Source organism: Vicia villosa, linkage group LG1 (assembly GCF_029867415.1).
Source record: "Vicia villosa cultivar HV-30 ecotype Madison, WI linkage group LG1, Vvil1.0, whole genome shotgun sequence".
Classification (NCBI taxonomy): domain Eukaryota; kingdom Viridiplantae; phylum Streptophyta; class Magnoliopsida; order Fabales; family Fabaceae; genus Vicia; species Vicia villosa.
The window spans coordinates 44,386,322-44,402,031 of record NC_081180.1 but is presented as its reverse complement, the minus strand read 5'-3'; the positions used below and the strand labels follow the sequence as shown (position 1 = coordinate 44,402,031).

At 30.8% G+C, this 15,710-nt stretch overlaps 1 protein-coding gene across 1 annotated transcript; it reads right to left on the bottom strand.

Annotated features, from left to right (window-relative positions):
• Nucleotides 1-7,075: 7,075 nt before the first annotated feature.
• LOC131623765 (uncharacterized) lies at nucleotides 7,076-10,060 on the bottom strand. Its single transcript, XM_058894809.1, has 3 exons — nucleotides 9,599-10,060; nucleotides 8,976-9,399; nucleotides 7,076-7,269 (listed from the first exon to the last, which is right to left on the bottom strand). The coding sequence occupies exons 1-3, from the start codon at nucleotides 10,058-10,060 to the stop codon at nucleotides 7,076-7,078; spliced, it is 1,080 nt and encodes a 359-aa protein (XP_058750792.1).
• Nucleotides 10,061-15,710: the final 5,650 nt, after the last annotated feature.

The following is a 15,710-nucleotide window of genomic DNA, read 5'->3' as shown; positions in this document are numbered from 1 at the left end:
AATATTTTTTAAATAAAAAATATAGAAATAAAATAAAAGTTATAAGATTGGAATTTATATGATGTTAATTTTATTTGTATAATTATTTGTAGAAATATTTTGCTCACTAGAGAATATAAATTATCAATTAAAACCGTTAGATTAAAATAAAATATGGTAATAAGATTTAGAGAAAATATTTAAATCTACTCTTAAAGACAATATAATCTATCTCATATATAATCGAGTTGACTCATGAACCTAACGAGTCGAACTATGTATAGTTCAAGTTCAGCTCATTTAGTTAACGAACTTAGTTTTTAACTCATACTCAGCTCATTTGGTTCATGAACCTAGTTCAACGATTTAATTTCCGAATCGAGTTTCGAACTATTTTCGAATTAGTTTGGTTCATTGACAGCCCTAGTTACAACACCAACCTTATATTCTGTTACCCATAACATCAAGAGAATTATCCAACTTCAATCATTCTTTATAAACCAAATATATAATAGTTATCAATCATTCTTTTTAAGCCAAATACCAAATATAATAATGCTCAATCATTCTTTCGTACAGAGTGGATATATTTTCCACCGTCGCCATTTTTCTTGGTTTACACGTGTTATTGATCTTTATATTAAAGGAAATTCGGTAACCATAATAGTATTTTCCGTTACGAGCAATTCTTGCATGGACACGAACCTAAATCCATATATTTAGGCACAACCAATAAGAAGAGAGAGAATTTAAATTTATTTAAAATTTAATTTCGTTTTTAATTGCCAACATGGAGGGTGGTTGTGATAATGGAGGAGAGAGATAATTTTAATTTTATTATTTAATTAATAAAAAAATGTGATTGGTTGTGTGTAAATCCAGGTGTTATAGCTATGTCCATCTAAGTATTTTCCGTTACTATTATAGAGAGAGGAAATCTAAAGTGAAAAATAAAACTAGAAACCTCTAAAAAACAAAGATCTTAATTTGTTTGCTAAAAGTATATCTCTAGCAAAATCATAAACACCATAATTTACTTTTAAAAATACATCATACTTTATTTTTTTTCTTTGCAAAAACATGTCACTTGGTTTGGTTTAGCGCTAAGGAAGGACCATTCTTTCCGGTTCCACAGAGGCACGTGAAATAATGTATACATGATTTCATTCCTTCTGTTTATTTCTTCCTTTTTGTTGTTGGCCTTATTGATTAGAACTAGGGGTGGCAAATGGGCATGCCCGCCCCGTTAAGGCCCGTCCCGCAAAAGCCCGCGAAAAAATGGGGCGGGGCGGGGCGGGCATATTAGAGAGTGCGGGTCTAAAACGTTGACCCGCCCCGCAAAAAAGTGAGTGCGGGGCGGGGCGGGCATATTAGAGAGTGCGGGTCTAAAACGTTGCCCCGCCCCGCAAAAAAGTGAGTGCGGGGCGGGGAAAGCCCGCGGGCATTGAACCTTTTAGGCCTAAAAATAGTAAAATTGTATGAAAAAACTCATGCCCGTAAAAGCCCGCAAAAAAACGGGGCGGGGTGGGGCGGGCACACTAAAGGGAGCGGGCATAAAACCTCTCCCCGCCCCGCGAAAAAGTGCGGGTAAAACGGGCTTTCCCGCGGGCCGGGCCCGTTTTGCCACCCCTAATTAGAACCAATATCTTCCCTATACCATTTTATAGAAATTGCGTGTGTTTGGAATGTGAGAGGTTTTGCATACGTGTTGTGTTTAATTCGATGAAAGAGAAGAAATATTTTATAGAGAAATATTTTTTCATTTATTATATTCAATAAAAAAATATTTAATTTTTTTTTATAAAATAAATTTATGTTCCAAATCTTCATTTTTAAGAAGATCTAAAATTAATTCAGAGAGACTTTGTCTTTACATTTTCTAATTTCACGTTTTTCTCTTTTGATTGCCTTTTTCTTTAAAATTTAAACAAATCAAATAATTAAAATTTAAAATTATTTCATAATAGAACAAGAAATATATGAGAAAATGAAGATGATTGTCGTGGAAGACTTCTCATGCGGTGGTTGTGGTCTCCCATGATTAAAGAAGGATACGTGCAAAATTAACAAAGTCAATATTTGAGAGAGGTGAAACAATTGTTTTTGAATGGGTGAATGAATATATGTATCTAAAGTATTTAGTATTATATTTAATAAAATATATATTTAAATTTAATATATAAAATAATTTATGTTCTAAATCTTCACTTTTTAAGAAGATCTAAAATTAACTTAGGAGAGACTTTGTCTCTACATTTTCTAATTTCATGTTTTCTTTTCTTCTTTTCATTGTAGTTTCTTTAAATTTTGATCAAATCAAATTATTAAAATTTAAAATTATTTCATACGGGAATAAAAATAGATAAGAAATTTAAGATGATTGTCGTAGAAGACCTCTCGTACAGTCTCCCATGATTAGAGAGGGGTACATGCAACATTATCACTCTAATACTTAAGTCAATATTTGAGAGAAATGAGACTATTGCAAGTATGAATGAGTGAATGAATATTTGTGTGACTCAGAGTCACACTTACAAAATTGTCAGAGTTAGAACTGCTCTAATTGATCTAACTTGAATTATTGTGGTTGTGGAGGATCTTTCGTGCATATCAATGGTTTACATGAGAACAAGAATCGTGATCATATGCGATGCTCTAGAAAGGAGGCTCACCCGTATGTCAGTTTAGTGGACCATAATGGTTGGATTGGGTTGGTCTTTTTAAGCCTTTGGCCAGCCCGAAACAGTTTCCTTCCAAGTTCTCGCTATCACTAATGACATGAGGAATTCTAATGCATAAATCTTTAAGACCACTTCAATTGTAAGTTCTGTTGAGGAAGTAAGTGCGTTGAAAATGCGCCCCCCAAAGAAAAGGGGGAGCTCCCTTATGGTGTTAAGTTGAAGTAGTTGGCATTGGAAACATGTACATTTGATGCTCATTGTGTAGCCAAAATGTTGTCTTAGGGAAGGTCTCTATGTATGCTCATGCGCCTAGGGTAGGAGGGTGACACGTCTAAGTTCATTTGAGTACACTTCAATGTCGTTATAAAACCGGTGCCTCGTCTTTGTCGTTAGATGTGGTTTTTTATTTTTTTTATTAAACCACTATTGTTGATCTTGGCGCCTTTGGTGTGTATAAATTGGGGATTTGAGATTCATTTTCCCAACTTCCTTCGTTCTTGAGTGATTCCAATTATCTTTTTCTTTTTACGACTTCTACCTTTGTTGTTGAAGTTTTTTTGGGCTTAGAATTAATTAATTGCTTTAAATCGAGCTACCTTTTTTTAACATTCATAATCACGCATTAAAGTATAAAATACTTATTTTTGTATATCTTGTTTTTCTTTGTTTTTTGTTAGTTCTTCATTAATGGCCCATTAAGGAAACCCAAAAATAGGTATTCCCATTATTGATCTTAGTAGCAACATACACATTATTGATGTGTTGTCTTGAACTGAGGTGAAGGTGTTGACCTAGAAGTGACGATACAAAAGTAGCAAAACTATAAGTAACTAGCCTATAAAGTAATTAGTCTAATCTACTAGGATATGGTTGAGACAGGCTGATGTTGGGTTTACCTTTAGAAAAATTATGATGTCTGCTTTAATACTTGTGATGAATCTCAGGGAGGAACGAGCTACTAAATATGTCACTAGGTGTATAAATTGTTCATTCAACTATGAAGCTATTAAGGGTGAAATTATATGGTGGTTAGAATAATTTATTTCTTTTTAAAAAAAACTGGGTATTCTGCCTTAAGACTGATTAAAGCCAAAGCAAATCTCTATATGGACTGGCCCAACACAAGAATTGTTAGCACCTGGTGGAATTTGAACCTGAGATTTTTAGAGGAGCACTCTCTCAAAACCCAATAATTCACCAACAAACTTATGATAAGAATGTAATACTCACGATAGGTGTTTTTTATTTGTCGACAATGAAACAAGCACAAAAAGACGCCACCATCTCTTGAACTTTTTAAGGACGTTGCTCAACATTTGTGGGTAGACACATAAATCCTAAGGACTTTGTTCTAGTACACCAATGAAGATAGGATGGATCTTGTTCATTGGGATAGGGATCCATCTTCAAAATGGTAGGTGATTCATCTCGAAAATAGTAAGCATGTGTAATCGATACAAAATATGTGGATTGCCTCTACATGAATGTTTGTTCTCCAGAATGGGATTCTGATGACTTCTCAGCAACTGTACCGATAGTGTAGAAGTAATAAATAAGATCGTATGCACGTGGACTACTATTTGACCATATAAATATTGCTTAATGTTTAGAAAGTAACAAATGGGGAGGCGTTTTGAGTTTGCCTGCGATAAAATAAAAGTTGATCAGACAATAATGAGAGCAGTCAGGTTTTGCATAGAATCCCTTACTTCTCCTTCGTTGATGTCTAATGCATTATATTTCTACGACGAATTAATAGGCCCACTATACCCAATCCCTTGGTGTATAACTCACTAGCTTTTACTAGAGGTCTCCTATCCCTATTCAACCGACATAAGTGGAATCAAGCGATGATATAGTGCATTAATTCTAATGCCACTACTAGAGGTCTCCTATCCATATTCAATTGGCGTAAGTACAATAATTTCCCTAGTGCAAACGCACAGGCTAATGGTCAGTAATCCCTGTACGTCCATAATCATATTAATAGACTATCTCAAATAATACACATTAAGCAAAAGCGGTAATTAAATAGAAATATAACTACGGTAATTCATGCAACATCAAATTAGACATATGCTCCACCAAATTCAAAATAAGCTTATCACACAAAACCTAACCAAAAAGTGTTTAGCTACTCATACTGATACAGTTAAAATATCAAACAACTAGATGAAGATTGCATAAGAGAATCCTTGAAGATCTGACCTCCAATGACTTCTAATTCTCTCTAAAATCCACTTTCGGTACTTAATTTCGTCACTTGTAGTCAAAATTCGAAGAACCCTTGAAAAGATGCCAAAACCCCATTTTAAAGCCTTCACAAAGAGTCATAACATGTCAGAATTTTTCCTAGAAAAAAGGACCCACCGTGCGCGTCATGGATAGCATCACGTGCACGATGCAACTTTTCCAGATCTATCACGCACTCAATGGCAAGCGATGACCAGCGTGATTTTTCCAAAAACTCTGCTCGATTTTGCTCCTTTTTTATCGAAATTTCTCTAAGTTCCCATTTCTTCATACATGGCCATTTTTGCATGATTCTTTGGCCAGTATTTCTCAGATTTACTCTTATTTGACTTGTTTTTCCCCAATTCATCGATAAAATATATGCAATGATAGGGTGTCATCACAACATAAACTTAATTTGTTGCTTGTCTTCAAGTAACTTGCCCGCAACTGCACATTTCAAACAAAAAACAACTGCAACAATAACAAATGAGCATCACCATTCGATATTTGTTTTACCTGATCATCATTATAGTTTCTAACTTCAATCCGGAAAATTCAGAAAATATCCTCAATCTTGTCAAATACTCAATTTGTCTCTCATCTCACTACAATTCACTCAATTGATAAGGTAATCTCTCGATCAATATGCAAAACTTCTTATACTGAGTTTGATCGTGTTCTAACAAAATTCTTCAAAGTAATCAAAACACACACACACTTGAGGATTTTTTCGGTTGTAACTTGACTTATGTTTGGGTAGGATATTTTTGGGAAAGTAGGTTTAAACCTTTGGAGTTAGGTACCTAGTTCTCCTTTTATTAACCCACTAGCTCTTTTCTTGATTATCGGTACTAGAGATTTATACTTTTGTGGTATTCGCTATGCTTTGCATTATTGTTTCTTCTTCTTGTTTTTGAAGAAATTGCTTTGACTTCTTGATTTTTTTTCTCAATTTTTTAATTTTTTTACCAATATCTCTAGTACCCCAACCTCAAACTTAAACTTTGCTCACTTTTAAGAGCAACCCCAAACTTATTCTTTTTCATAAGATATGAAAACTAAATTTTCTACCTAACTCTAAAGAGAGGGTGGAAAGAATTAATCTTTCGAGTCAATTGGCTCATATATGTGGCTATGTCATCGAAATAAGGGCTAAGATCAAAGTGGGTAGCAAAGGATATTCATAATAATACAAGTTGGCTTAAAAAGGCTTAGAGTTTAAAACAACAAACTGCCTCGGTGTGTGTGTGTTTACAGTGATTTCTGATAAACAACTGTTAGTCTTCCTAATTGAGTATTTTGGTAACTGACATGATCGGCTGTGTCTAATTTTTATTAATTTTATAGTTGGATTCATATTTTAATGTTACTTCGTTTCTACGAGGATAATGAGAATTCTATAAATATTATGACTATATGAAAATGTAGATAAAGATGACTTCGACTACGAATTATAAATGACTGAAATTTAAAGGTTCAAACTGAAAACTTAAAAGAAAAGTAGAAAGCGTATGAAATGACTCTGAAAGTAAAGACATTGACTGAAAAAGTAAAGGAAATCAAAAGTTATATAAATAACTGTATTGATAAAATAAAATAACTTTGAAAAATAATGATGGTGTTTCTTATACGTACATTCTCAGCAAAACTCGTTTCTTTACGCTGGTACTTTAAGTGTATTTGAGTGATTTGTGTACAAAATTAACACACTGAATCCTAACATTAAGACCCCTATTTATACTAATTCGACCCTAACGGTGTTTCTACAGAAATACGCCACCTTCGATGCTTGCATATGCTTCAATTCTTTGAGACTTCCACGCGTGTTCTGGCCAAAATGAATCAGTTTGAATTTCAAACCTTCCCGCTTAAAGCTCTAAAGCGCAACCAACGTGACTGTCGAAGTATGTTTTCCAAATATCCAGAAATATTTTATGTCTTTTATTTCTTTGACTTTGAAGGCATTAATTTGGACTCCACTTTGATATGGTAAAATATTCTTTATTAAAAGAACTCGTAATGACCTTACAAAGCCATATCTCCTGCTTCTCTTCGAAACATGATATTTTGAAACCATATTCATGATTGTCAAAATATCCAACTAATAGTGTGCAAATCAAACTAGAAAAATTCAATTGGAAATAGTTCAAATTTGAAAAAATAGTAAAGTTTGGATACACTTAATGATAGAAATTGTAAACAATGGAAATATCTGGCTCAAACTTTACTAACTGAGGTATATGGAGATTAAGTACAAGTTTGTTGATTCCATTTTCATATTTCACTTTTAATTCATAGGGAACTTTCTTGATGATCAAGTTTGTTTCTGGTGATGCTGTTTGGTTCATCTGTTCAATGCTAAATTTGCAATTTTCTGTAAAGAAACAACATAAGCAAACTTGTTTATTAATTTCAAACAAAAATTAACTAATAGAGGATTATGCATGAGTAACTCGAACTCCTTTTATTGAATTTAAATACGAGAAAAAAAATCTTAAGAAGGTAAATAAAATTTGACAGAAGTGATGGGTTGCCTCCAATCCAACATTTTTTCTCGTCATTAGCTTGACATATGTATTTTTAAGGCTCCACGAGTATAAGAGATACTATCTCATATCAATAGGATCCTGAATTTCTATATCACCACATGGACATACTTCTGTGACAATAAAAGGTCCTAACAACTTTTATTTCAATTTTCCAAAAAATAATCTAAGTTTAGAGTTAAATAGAAAAACTTGTTGCTATATTTGAAACAATCGTCCTACCAATCTCTTGTCGTGATTTCTCTTTGTCCTTTATTTATAAATTAATGCATTTTCATAGGCATATAAACACATCTCTTCTAGCTCATCCAACTTCAGTAATTTTTTCCTTTCAGCCAGCTTTTCATCAAAGTTCAAAAATTTAACTACTCAATAAGCTTTATTTCCAGTTCCATAGAGAGGTGGCATGCCTTTCCATAAACTAATTGATACAGATAAAATCCTAAATGTGTCTTGAAAGTTGTTTTATAAGCCTAAAGAGCGTTATCTAGCTTCTTGGACCAATATTTCCTTGATGATGCAAATGTTTTCTCCAAAATTTATTTAAGTTGTTTGCTCGACACTTCTACTTGACCACGGGTCTGAGGATGATATGATATTGGTATTTTGTGTTTAACATTGTATATTTCTAGAATTTTTCCAAATATTTGTTGCAGAAGTGTATCCCCCCATCGCTGATCAAAACTCTGGGTATTCCGAACCTAGCAAAAATATTATTTTTCAAAAAATCAATAACAGTTTGGGCGTCGTTGGCACTGCAAGTAGTTGCCTCGACCCATTTAGTAACATAATCAACATACACTAGAATATAAAGGTAGGAGTTAGCTTGTTTAGAAGCATTATTATAAACACACAATCTTTGTGTTGTAACTTTGGTTGTATTCCTTAAGGGACTAAGTTTAGTTTGTAGCCTCGAGAAGTCATCGACAGTTTGTCTTTGGGACTGTATTCCTTGAGGGACTAAGTCTAGTTTGTAGCCTCGAGAATTCATTGATAGTTTGTCTTTTAGTCGTAATCTCATTTATTAGTGGTTTAGTTCCTTATTGAGAAGGCAAAATCACTCTGGCGAGTGTAATGGATTAACTTAGTAAACATTGACCATAATAAAAATTATTAAGTATTTTTATCATTATTATGTTTATCTCTGGGTCCGCAAAAAGTTATCATATTAGAAACCCAATTCAAACCCTTTTTTTTGTGTTTCTTGGATTTTCAATTAGGCCCGAATTACTTAAATTAGAAATAATATGCTTATTAACATGACAAAGTCTAGCATGCCAAACATTAAAATCACAAAAGGAGTAAACATAAGGAGAAATTTTATTCAAATTAACATTCAACTTAAACATGTCATCAATAACATGCCATTTCCCAACAAAAATACCATTCTTAGATATGGTTAACAAATTTGCCCCTATAGACTGACAAAACCATGCCTTATTTAGAAGAAACAAAAAATTAATATTCTTCATAACCTCAGGAACATGCATGATATTCTTTAAGATTAAAATATTTTCACAGGTGAAAGTCAGACCCACATCTCCAATAACAGCATCATTAGTGGTATGAGCATCTCCCAACAACACTTTCTTATTTTCAGCATTCATGTATGTTTTAAATATAGCACGATCATAAGAGACATGACGACATATTCCAGTGTCTATCCACCAACCATCAAATCTACCAACCATGTTGATTTTAGTGATCGTATAAATAAATTGCTCATTAGTCAGGTTAACTTGTGCACTAGAGCCAACAACAGGTTTACGCCTGCTCTTGCATATCTTAGCCTTATAATCCGATTTTCCATAAGTAAAGCAAGTAAAAATAGGATCATTATTTCTTTGAGGAGGTGGATGATGCCTAGCAATTGGAGCAATTGGGGCCCTTAAAGGATTCTCATTCTTAATTTGACTCACAACATTGCAGTTTTGATTCTTTAGAGGTTTGCCAAAGGGCTATAGAATCACATCGAATTTAATTTTTTTATTTGAAACAACCAAGACTTCATCTTTTTAATCTTTTCTCTGAGATTTTTATTCAATTCAAAGGCGAGTAATCTGAATCTCAATAAAAAATTCTTTTGTTTTGTAGCGATGCAGATATTTAAAAATCTTTCCAATTTGTCAATAATAATAACAATTTGAATTTGTTCACATAAGGGCATGCTTCAATGATGATCTCGTGAGCTATCTTTTGAAGTTCATGACATTGAGCTTCCACAAAACTTTCATCAACATTCTGATACTCGAGGTAGTGGCTAACGACATGATTCGTTAATCCATCTTTTTCAATATCATACTTCTTATTCAGAGCTTCTGAAACTTGTTTTGCGGTTTCATTGTTACTATAATAATCATACAAATCATCAATGAGTCCATTTAAAATGTGATATTTGAAAAAATAATCCTTCTCTTTCCATAAGGAGATTTCTTTCCTGGGTAGTAAATTGTTCGCTTTAGTCTGCACAGTTGTGGAATCTAATTCATTTGAATGAACAATTCCATCTAAATCCATAAATTGTTTGTTGTTAGTTTGTTCAGTTGATCCAGAAGGATCAACTGGAATGTCCTCGATCAAAACATTGATAAGCTTTTTCAATGTTAAGTAGAATTTCATCTTTTGTTACCAACGTTTGAAGTGGTTTTCGTTAAACTTGGACATTTTGTAAGAGACAGCAACCACAGAAGTACCAATCATTTCTTTAATAGCCATGGCAGTTTGAAACTTCTTAAAATTGTTATTTTAGGGCTTTGATAAATTATCATTGAAGAAATTACAGGGTCGAGTCGCATACTATGTCACTCTCTTTAAGGCATTTTGCGATACTTCTCAAAGGTGTGCAAAGCAGTCACTCAACCACGACACTTGTAAGATAAAATTATCCAATTTTACATCGTACGATTACTATTTATACGGTATGTAATCGTTTTAGAATTACACTTTCTTATGGCACTATGACCAGTCAAATTTGGTATTAATACCACTCTAAATATCTAGTTTTTATACCAGTCGTAGATGGTACGAAGAAGCCACTCCAGAATTAAAAAAATTAAAAAAAAAATTTAGATGAGGCGGAGACGAGAGAGACATGAAAGATTTTGGAATCCAGGATTCTTGAGTGATGAAAATGAGATGAGAAGACCTCTATTTATATGCAAAAATCTAACTAGAATGGAAGAAAACACATGGGTGAATGGAGCGGTTATGGCCTAAAACTAACTGTTATGGAACTTGGTTAGCAAGGAAACATGGAAACGTGGAAGGCAAGCAAAATCGTGGAAACTTGGTCAAAAACTAGCGCTATTGTTATGGGACCACGCAAGGGGGGAATGGAGCGGATCCAACCCAAAACTAGCCGTTATGGAAATTAATTAACGAGGAAACATTGAAACGTGGAAGGCAAGACAAATTCGTGGAAACTTGGTCAAGATCTACTAGGGTTACCGTAATGGGACAGCACACCAAAAATTAATTAATAATTATTAATTAATTAGCAGCACACTAGTAGGGGTGTTCAAAACCAAACCGGTCTAGTAGAAAACCGCAAAACCGAACCGAACCAAAACCGCATTTGGTTCAGATGTGTTCGGACCATTTTTTAACAAACGGCGCGGTTCAGTTTGCGGTTTGTATTTTACAAAGCAAAGCAAACCGAACCAAACCGCATTATGTTACAACCCCCAAACTTCAACTAACTTATTTCCAAACCAAACCCAAACCTATTATGCCTTAGCCTTACAATTACGAATGATTTTCTATTCCTCACACTTAAGGTTTCAATTTAAGTCTTCTCAAATCTCTTTGAGCGGTATTGCACCTTCTTCTCATCTTCTTTTCCAAATACATGTCGCATATTCTTTTCTAGTCTTTCATCTCTTAAGTTCTTTCTTTTTCATCTTATTATTTTTATTCTATTGTTCTCTTTTCAAATTACATTTTTAGTGTTCTCTTCTTATCTAATCGCATCTCTTCTGCTCTTTCTTTTTCATCTTCTCTAATATTTCATCTCCTCTTTTTTTTCTATTTTATTATAATGTTTTTGATATTATTTTATGCTACTATTTTATGTTTTTTTATTACACTTTTATCTAATATTATTTTTGTATATTAAATGGAAAGTTGTTATCCAAATATGATGAATTTTGTTGTTATTTGATAACGCATAAATGACTAAATACAAAGTTATATTGTCATCAATATGTGTATGTATGGCTCAATAAATTTTTGTAAAAAAAAAAAACGAACCAATCCAAACCGCATTGATTTGGTTTTATTTCTAAAATCCAACCGAACCGAACCATACACTTTTTCCTCTTGCGGTTCAGATAATTTTTTATGTCAAAACCGCCAAAACCGCACCGCAAACACCCATACATACTAGTAATTAAATTAATTAATATTAAATAATTTTTACCGTTTCGTATATAAAAAATAACGAATCACCCAAGCACAAATCTAAGCCTAAATCAAATCGGCCGACCAGCCAAAGGGCACACATGTGAATGAACGGTTCATGGGGGTGCTTCCTCACACTTTCACAAAACTATGTTCTTCTCGAGACACATCGCAAGAGTCCAATATTTCACGCACAAATATATATATATATATATATATATATATATATATATATATATATATATATATATATATATATATATATATATATATATATATATATATATATATATATATATATATATATCGTATCAAATGAAAACTTTGGTTATTATGAGAACTGAGAACTTTTAATAATAACTATACGATTTAAAATCAATGTCTCATATTTCACTCAAATTTTAAAATACAATAATTAATGGATAGATTCTAGTTTAAATACATATCACATAAATACATATCTAAGCATTGACTTTAAATCGTGTGGTTATTATTAAAAGTTCTCATAATAACCAAAGTTCTCATTTGATATATCCCCTATACATACATATATATATATATATATATATATATATATATATATATATATATATATATATATATATATATATATATATATATATATATATATATATATATATATATATATATATAGGGGACGACTCAGGTGAGAACACTTGGTTATTATGAGAAATGAGAACAATGAATCACGACCATTAAATTTTGATTTTGTTGATTTTAATGGACTGGATTGGTTTCTCTTTCTAGAATCCTTAATATTTATTTTAAATCAACATAGAAAGAGAAACCAATCCAGTCCATTAAAATCAACAAAATCAAAATTTAATGGTCATGATTCATTGTTCTCATTTCTCATAATAACCAAGTGTTCTCACTTGAGTCGTCCCCTATATATATATATATATATATATATATATATATATATATATATATATATATATATATATATATATATATATATATATATATATATATATATATATGTTTTTCATTCCTGTAAATATTACAAATTTCATTTTTAGTCCCTGTGAAAAAAGTTATATATTTTAATCTCTACAAAAATTTGATACATATAGTTTTAATTATTGTTATTTTCTAAAATTTTGAAAATTACCCTTAAATTTTCAAAATTTTAAATAATTTTTTTCATACATGTTTAGAATACATTAAAACATTTATTTATCAAATTTTAGAATTTTTTAAAATAAAAAAAATAAAATGTAAATTTTTTAAATTTCAAAAGATAATGATAAAAGTAATAAAAACCTCGACATAGAAATCAAATTTTAAGTTTTTTTTTTCCAGAGGAACTTTTTATAACATTCTAAATATATCTTAAAAATAATTATTCAAAATTACACATTAGTTTAACAGGAGGGACTAAAATTACATGCATAATAATTTTGTAGGGACTAAAATATATTATATTTTTAATAGGGATTATACATGAAAGTTGAGATATTTATATGGACTAAAAATATATTTATATGTATATATATAAATAAAAGGACGTATCAAATGAGAACTTTTAATAATAACCATACGATTTTAAATCAATGTTTCAGATTCCACTCAAATTCTAAGAGACAATAATTAATAGATAGATTCTGGTTTAAATACATATCACACATAAATGCATATCTGAACATTAATTTTAAATCAGATGGTTATTATTAAAAGTTTTTAGATCTCATTTGATACGTCCTTTTATATATATTTATATATATATATATATATATATAAAGAGAGAGAGAGAGAGAGAGAGAGAGAGAGAGAGAGAGAGAGAGAGAGAGAGAGAGAGAGAGAGAGAGAGAGAGAGAGAGAGAGAGAGAGAGAGAGAGAGAGAGAGAGAGAGAGAGAGAGAGAGAGAGAGAGAGAGAGATATGAGGGTTATATTGACTCAAAGAGTAAGTGTTCAACACTTACTCCAAATCATAACCATTGATTATCATTAATCCAACGGTTTTAATTAAAGTTTTATATAAAAAAATATTTCCAAAAATAATTAGGTTAAGTGATCAATTAAAACCGTTAGATTAATGAAAATCAATGGTTATGATTTGGAGTAAGTGTTGAACACTTACTCTTGGAGTCAATATAACCCTCCTTATATATATATATATATATATATATATATATATATATATATATATATATATATATATATATATATATATATATATATATATATATAGGGATATATTTACTTCAAGAGTAAGTGTAGAAGACTTACTCCAAATCTTAACCATTGATTTTCATTAATCTAACGGTTTTTAATTGATTATTTAATCTAATTATTTTTGGAAATATTTTTCTATATAAAAAATTAATTAGAGCCCTTAGATTAATGATAATCAATGGTTAAGATTTGGAGTAAGTCTTCAACACTTACTCTTGAAGTAAATATATCCCTATATATATATATATATATATATATATATATATATATATATATATATATATATATATATATATATATATATATATATATATATATATATATATATATATATATATATATATATATATATATAGATATAGAGAGAGAGAAGAGATCATTTGACACCGGTGTCAAAGTATTAATTTTGACACCAAATCCTACCCCTTTATTCTTAACAATTCAAAGGTTAGGATACATTTACTTATAACTAACACATGAGTTTTTTAAGGAAATATATCCTAACCTTTGAATTGTTAAGAATAAAGGGGTAGGTTTGGTGTCAAAATTAATACTTTGACACCGGTGTCAAATGATCCCTTCTCATATATATATATATATATATATATATATATATATATATATATATATATATATATATATATATATATATATATATATATATATATATATATATATATATATATATATATATATATATATATAAACTAAAGTTAGTATCCCTCAAATATGAAACTTTAATGAAAATTTTCAAATTCACTCCTGCACATTAGTTCCTTATTTATGCTTATTTATTGATAATTTAAAGCCAACAATCCTTTTCAATTCCTTACTAGTCCTTTCATTTTCAATATTAGAAGTATGAAATCACAATCAAGATCAATCAAAATCAAAATCATTTTAACCAGATAAATTTAATAAATCTTTATTGTGAAATTTACACTAACATAAATTCAAATCAAAATCATTTTAATCAGACAAATTTTTTAATTTTTTATTGTGAAATTTACACTGACATAGAAATAGAAGATTTACAAACGATAAACAGAAAGGAAAAAAAGCGAAAAAACAAGAGAAAGAGAGAGAGGAGTGATAATGCCTTACAAATATTTATACTAGTCAATAAAATCTAGTAAGTCAATATCAATAATTGGAGAGAGGAGCGTATCCATGATTCATGTTTGATACTATATATAAAAATAGGTTGTTAAGTTTATTTATGAGCAAGGGAAACTTGAAATTTAAAGCTCCTTCTCATGTGTAGAAAAACAAATTTTGTTGTTGTTTCAACATCAAGCTATTATTACCCTCTTTACATACCTGCAGGCTGCAGTTGTTGAACAATAATAAATGCCTGACGCTCGTACGTGTTACATAAAAACGATGCTTGCTTGCCGTAAGAATTTTCTCAAGCACCTGTTTACTAAAACTGCAGGCATAATTTACAGCTAAGCATATTTAAAATTTCGCGAGGGCTCAGTTAATAATTCATAAATAACATCATGTTAAAAATTCATTTTTGTAATATTTAATTAAAGTGCACCAATCAATTTTTGATAACCTTATTTAAGGCATGGATAAAAACAAAAATTCATGCTAATGGAATGTTCATATAGTGAAACTAATTTGGAGAAATTCTTTTTGTGTTAGGTTTCTCTGTGTAAGATAGTG

Coding starts and splice junctions, on each gene's coding strand:
- LOC131623765 (XM_058894809.1), bottom strand. CDS start 10,060: ATGAAATTCTACTTAACATTGAAAAAGCTTATCAATGTTTTGATCGAG. Junction 9,400..9,598: donor TCATTGAAGCATGCCCTTAT/GTGAACAAATTC, acceptor GTGATTCTATAG/CCCTTTGGCAAACCTCTAAA. Junction 7,270..8,975: donor TGCTGTTATTGGAGATGTGG/GTCTGACTTTCA, acceptor GTTTCTTTACAG/AAAATTGCAAATTTAGCATT.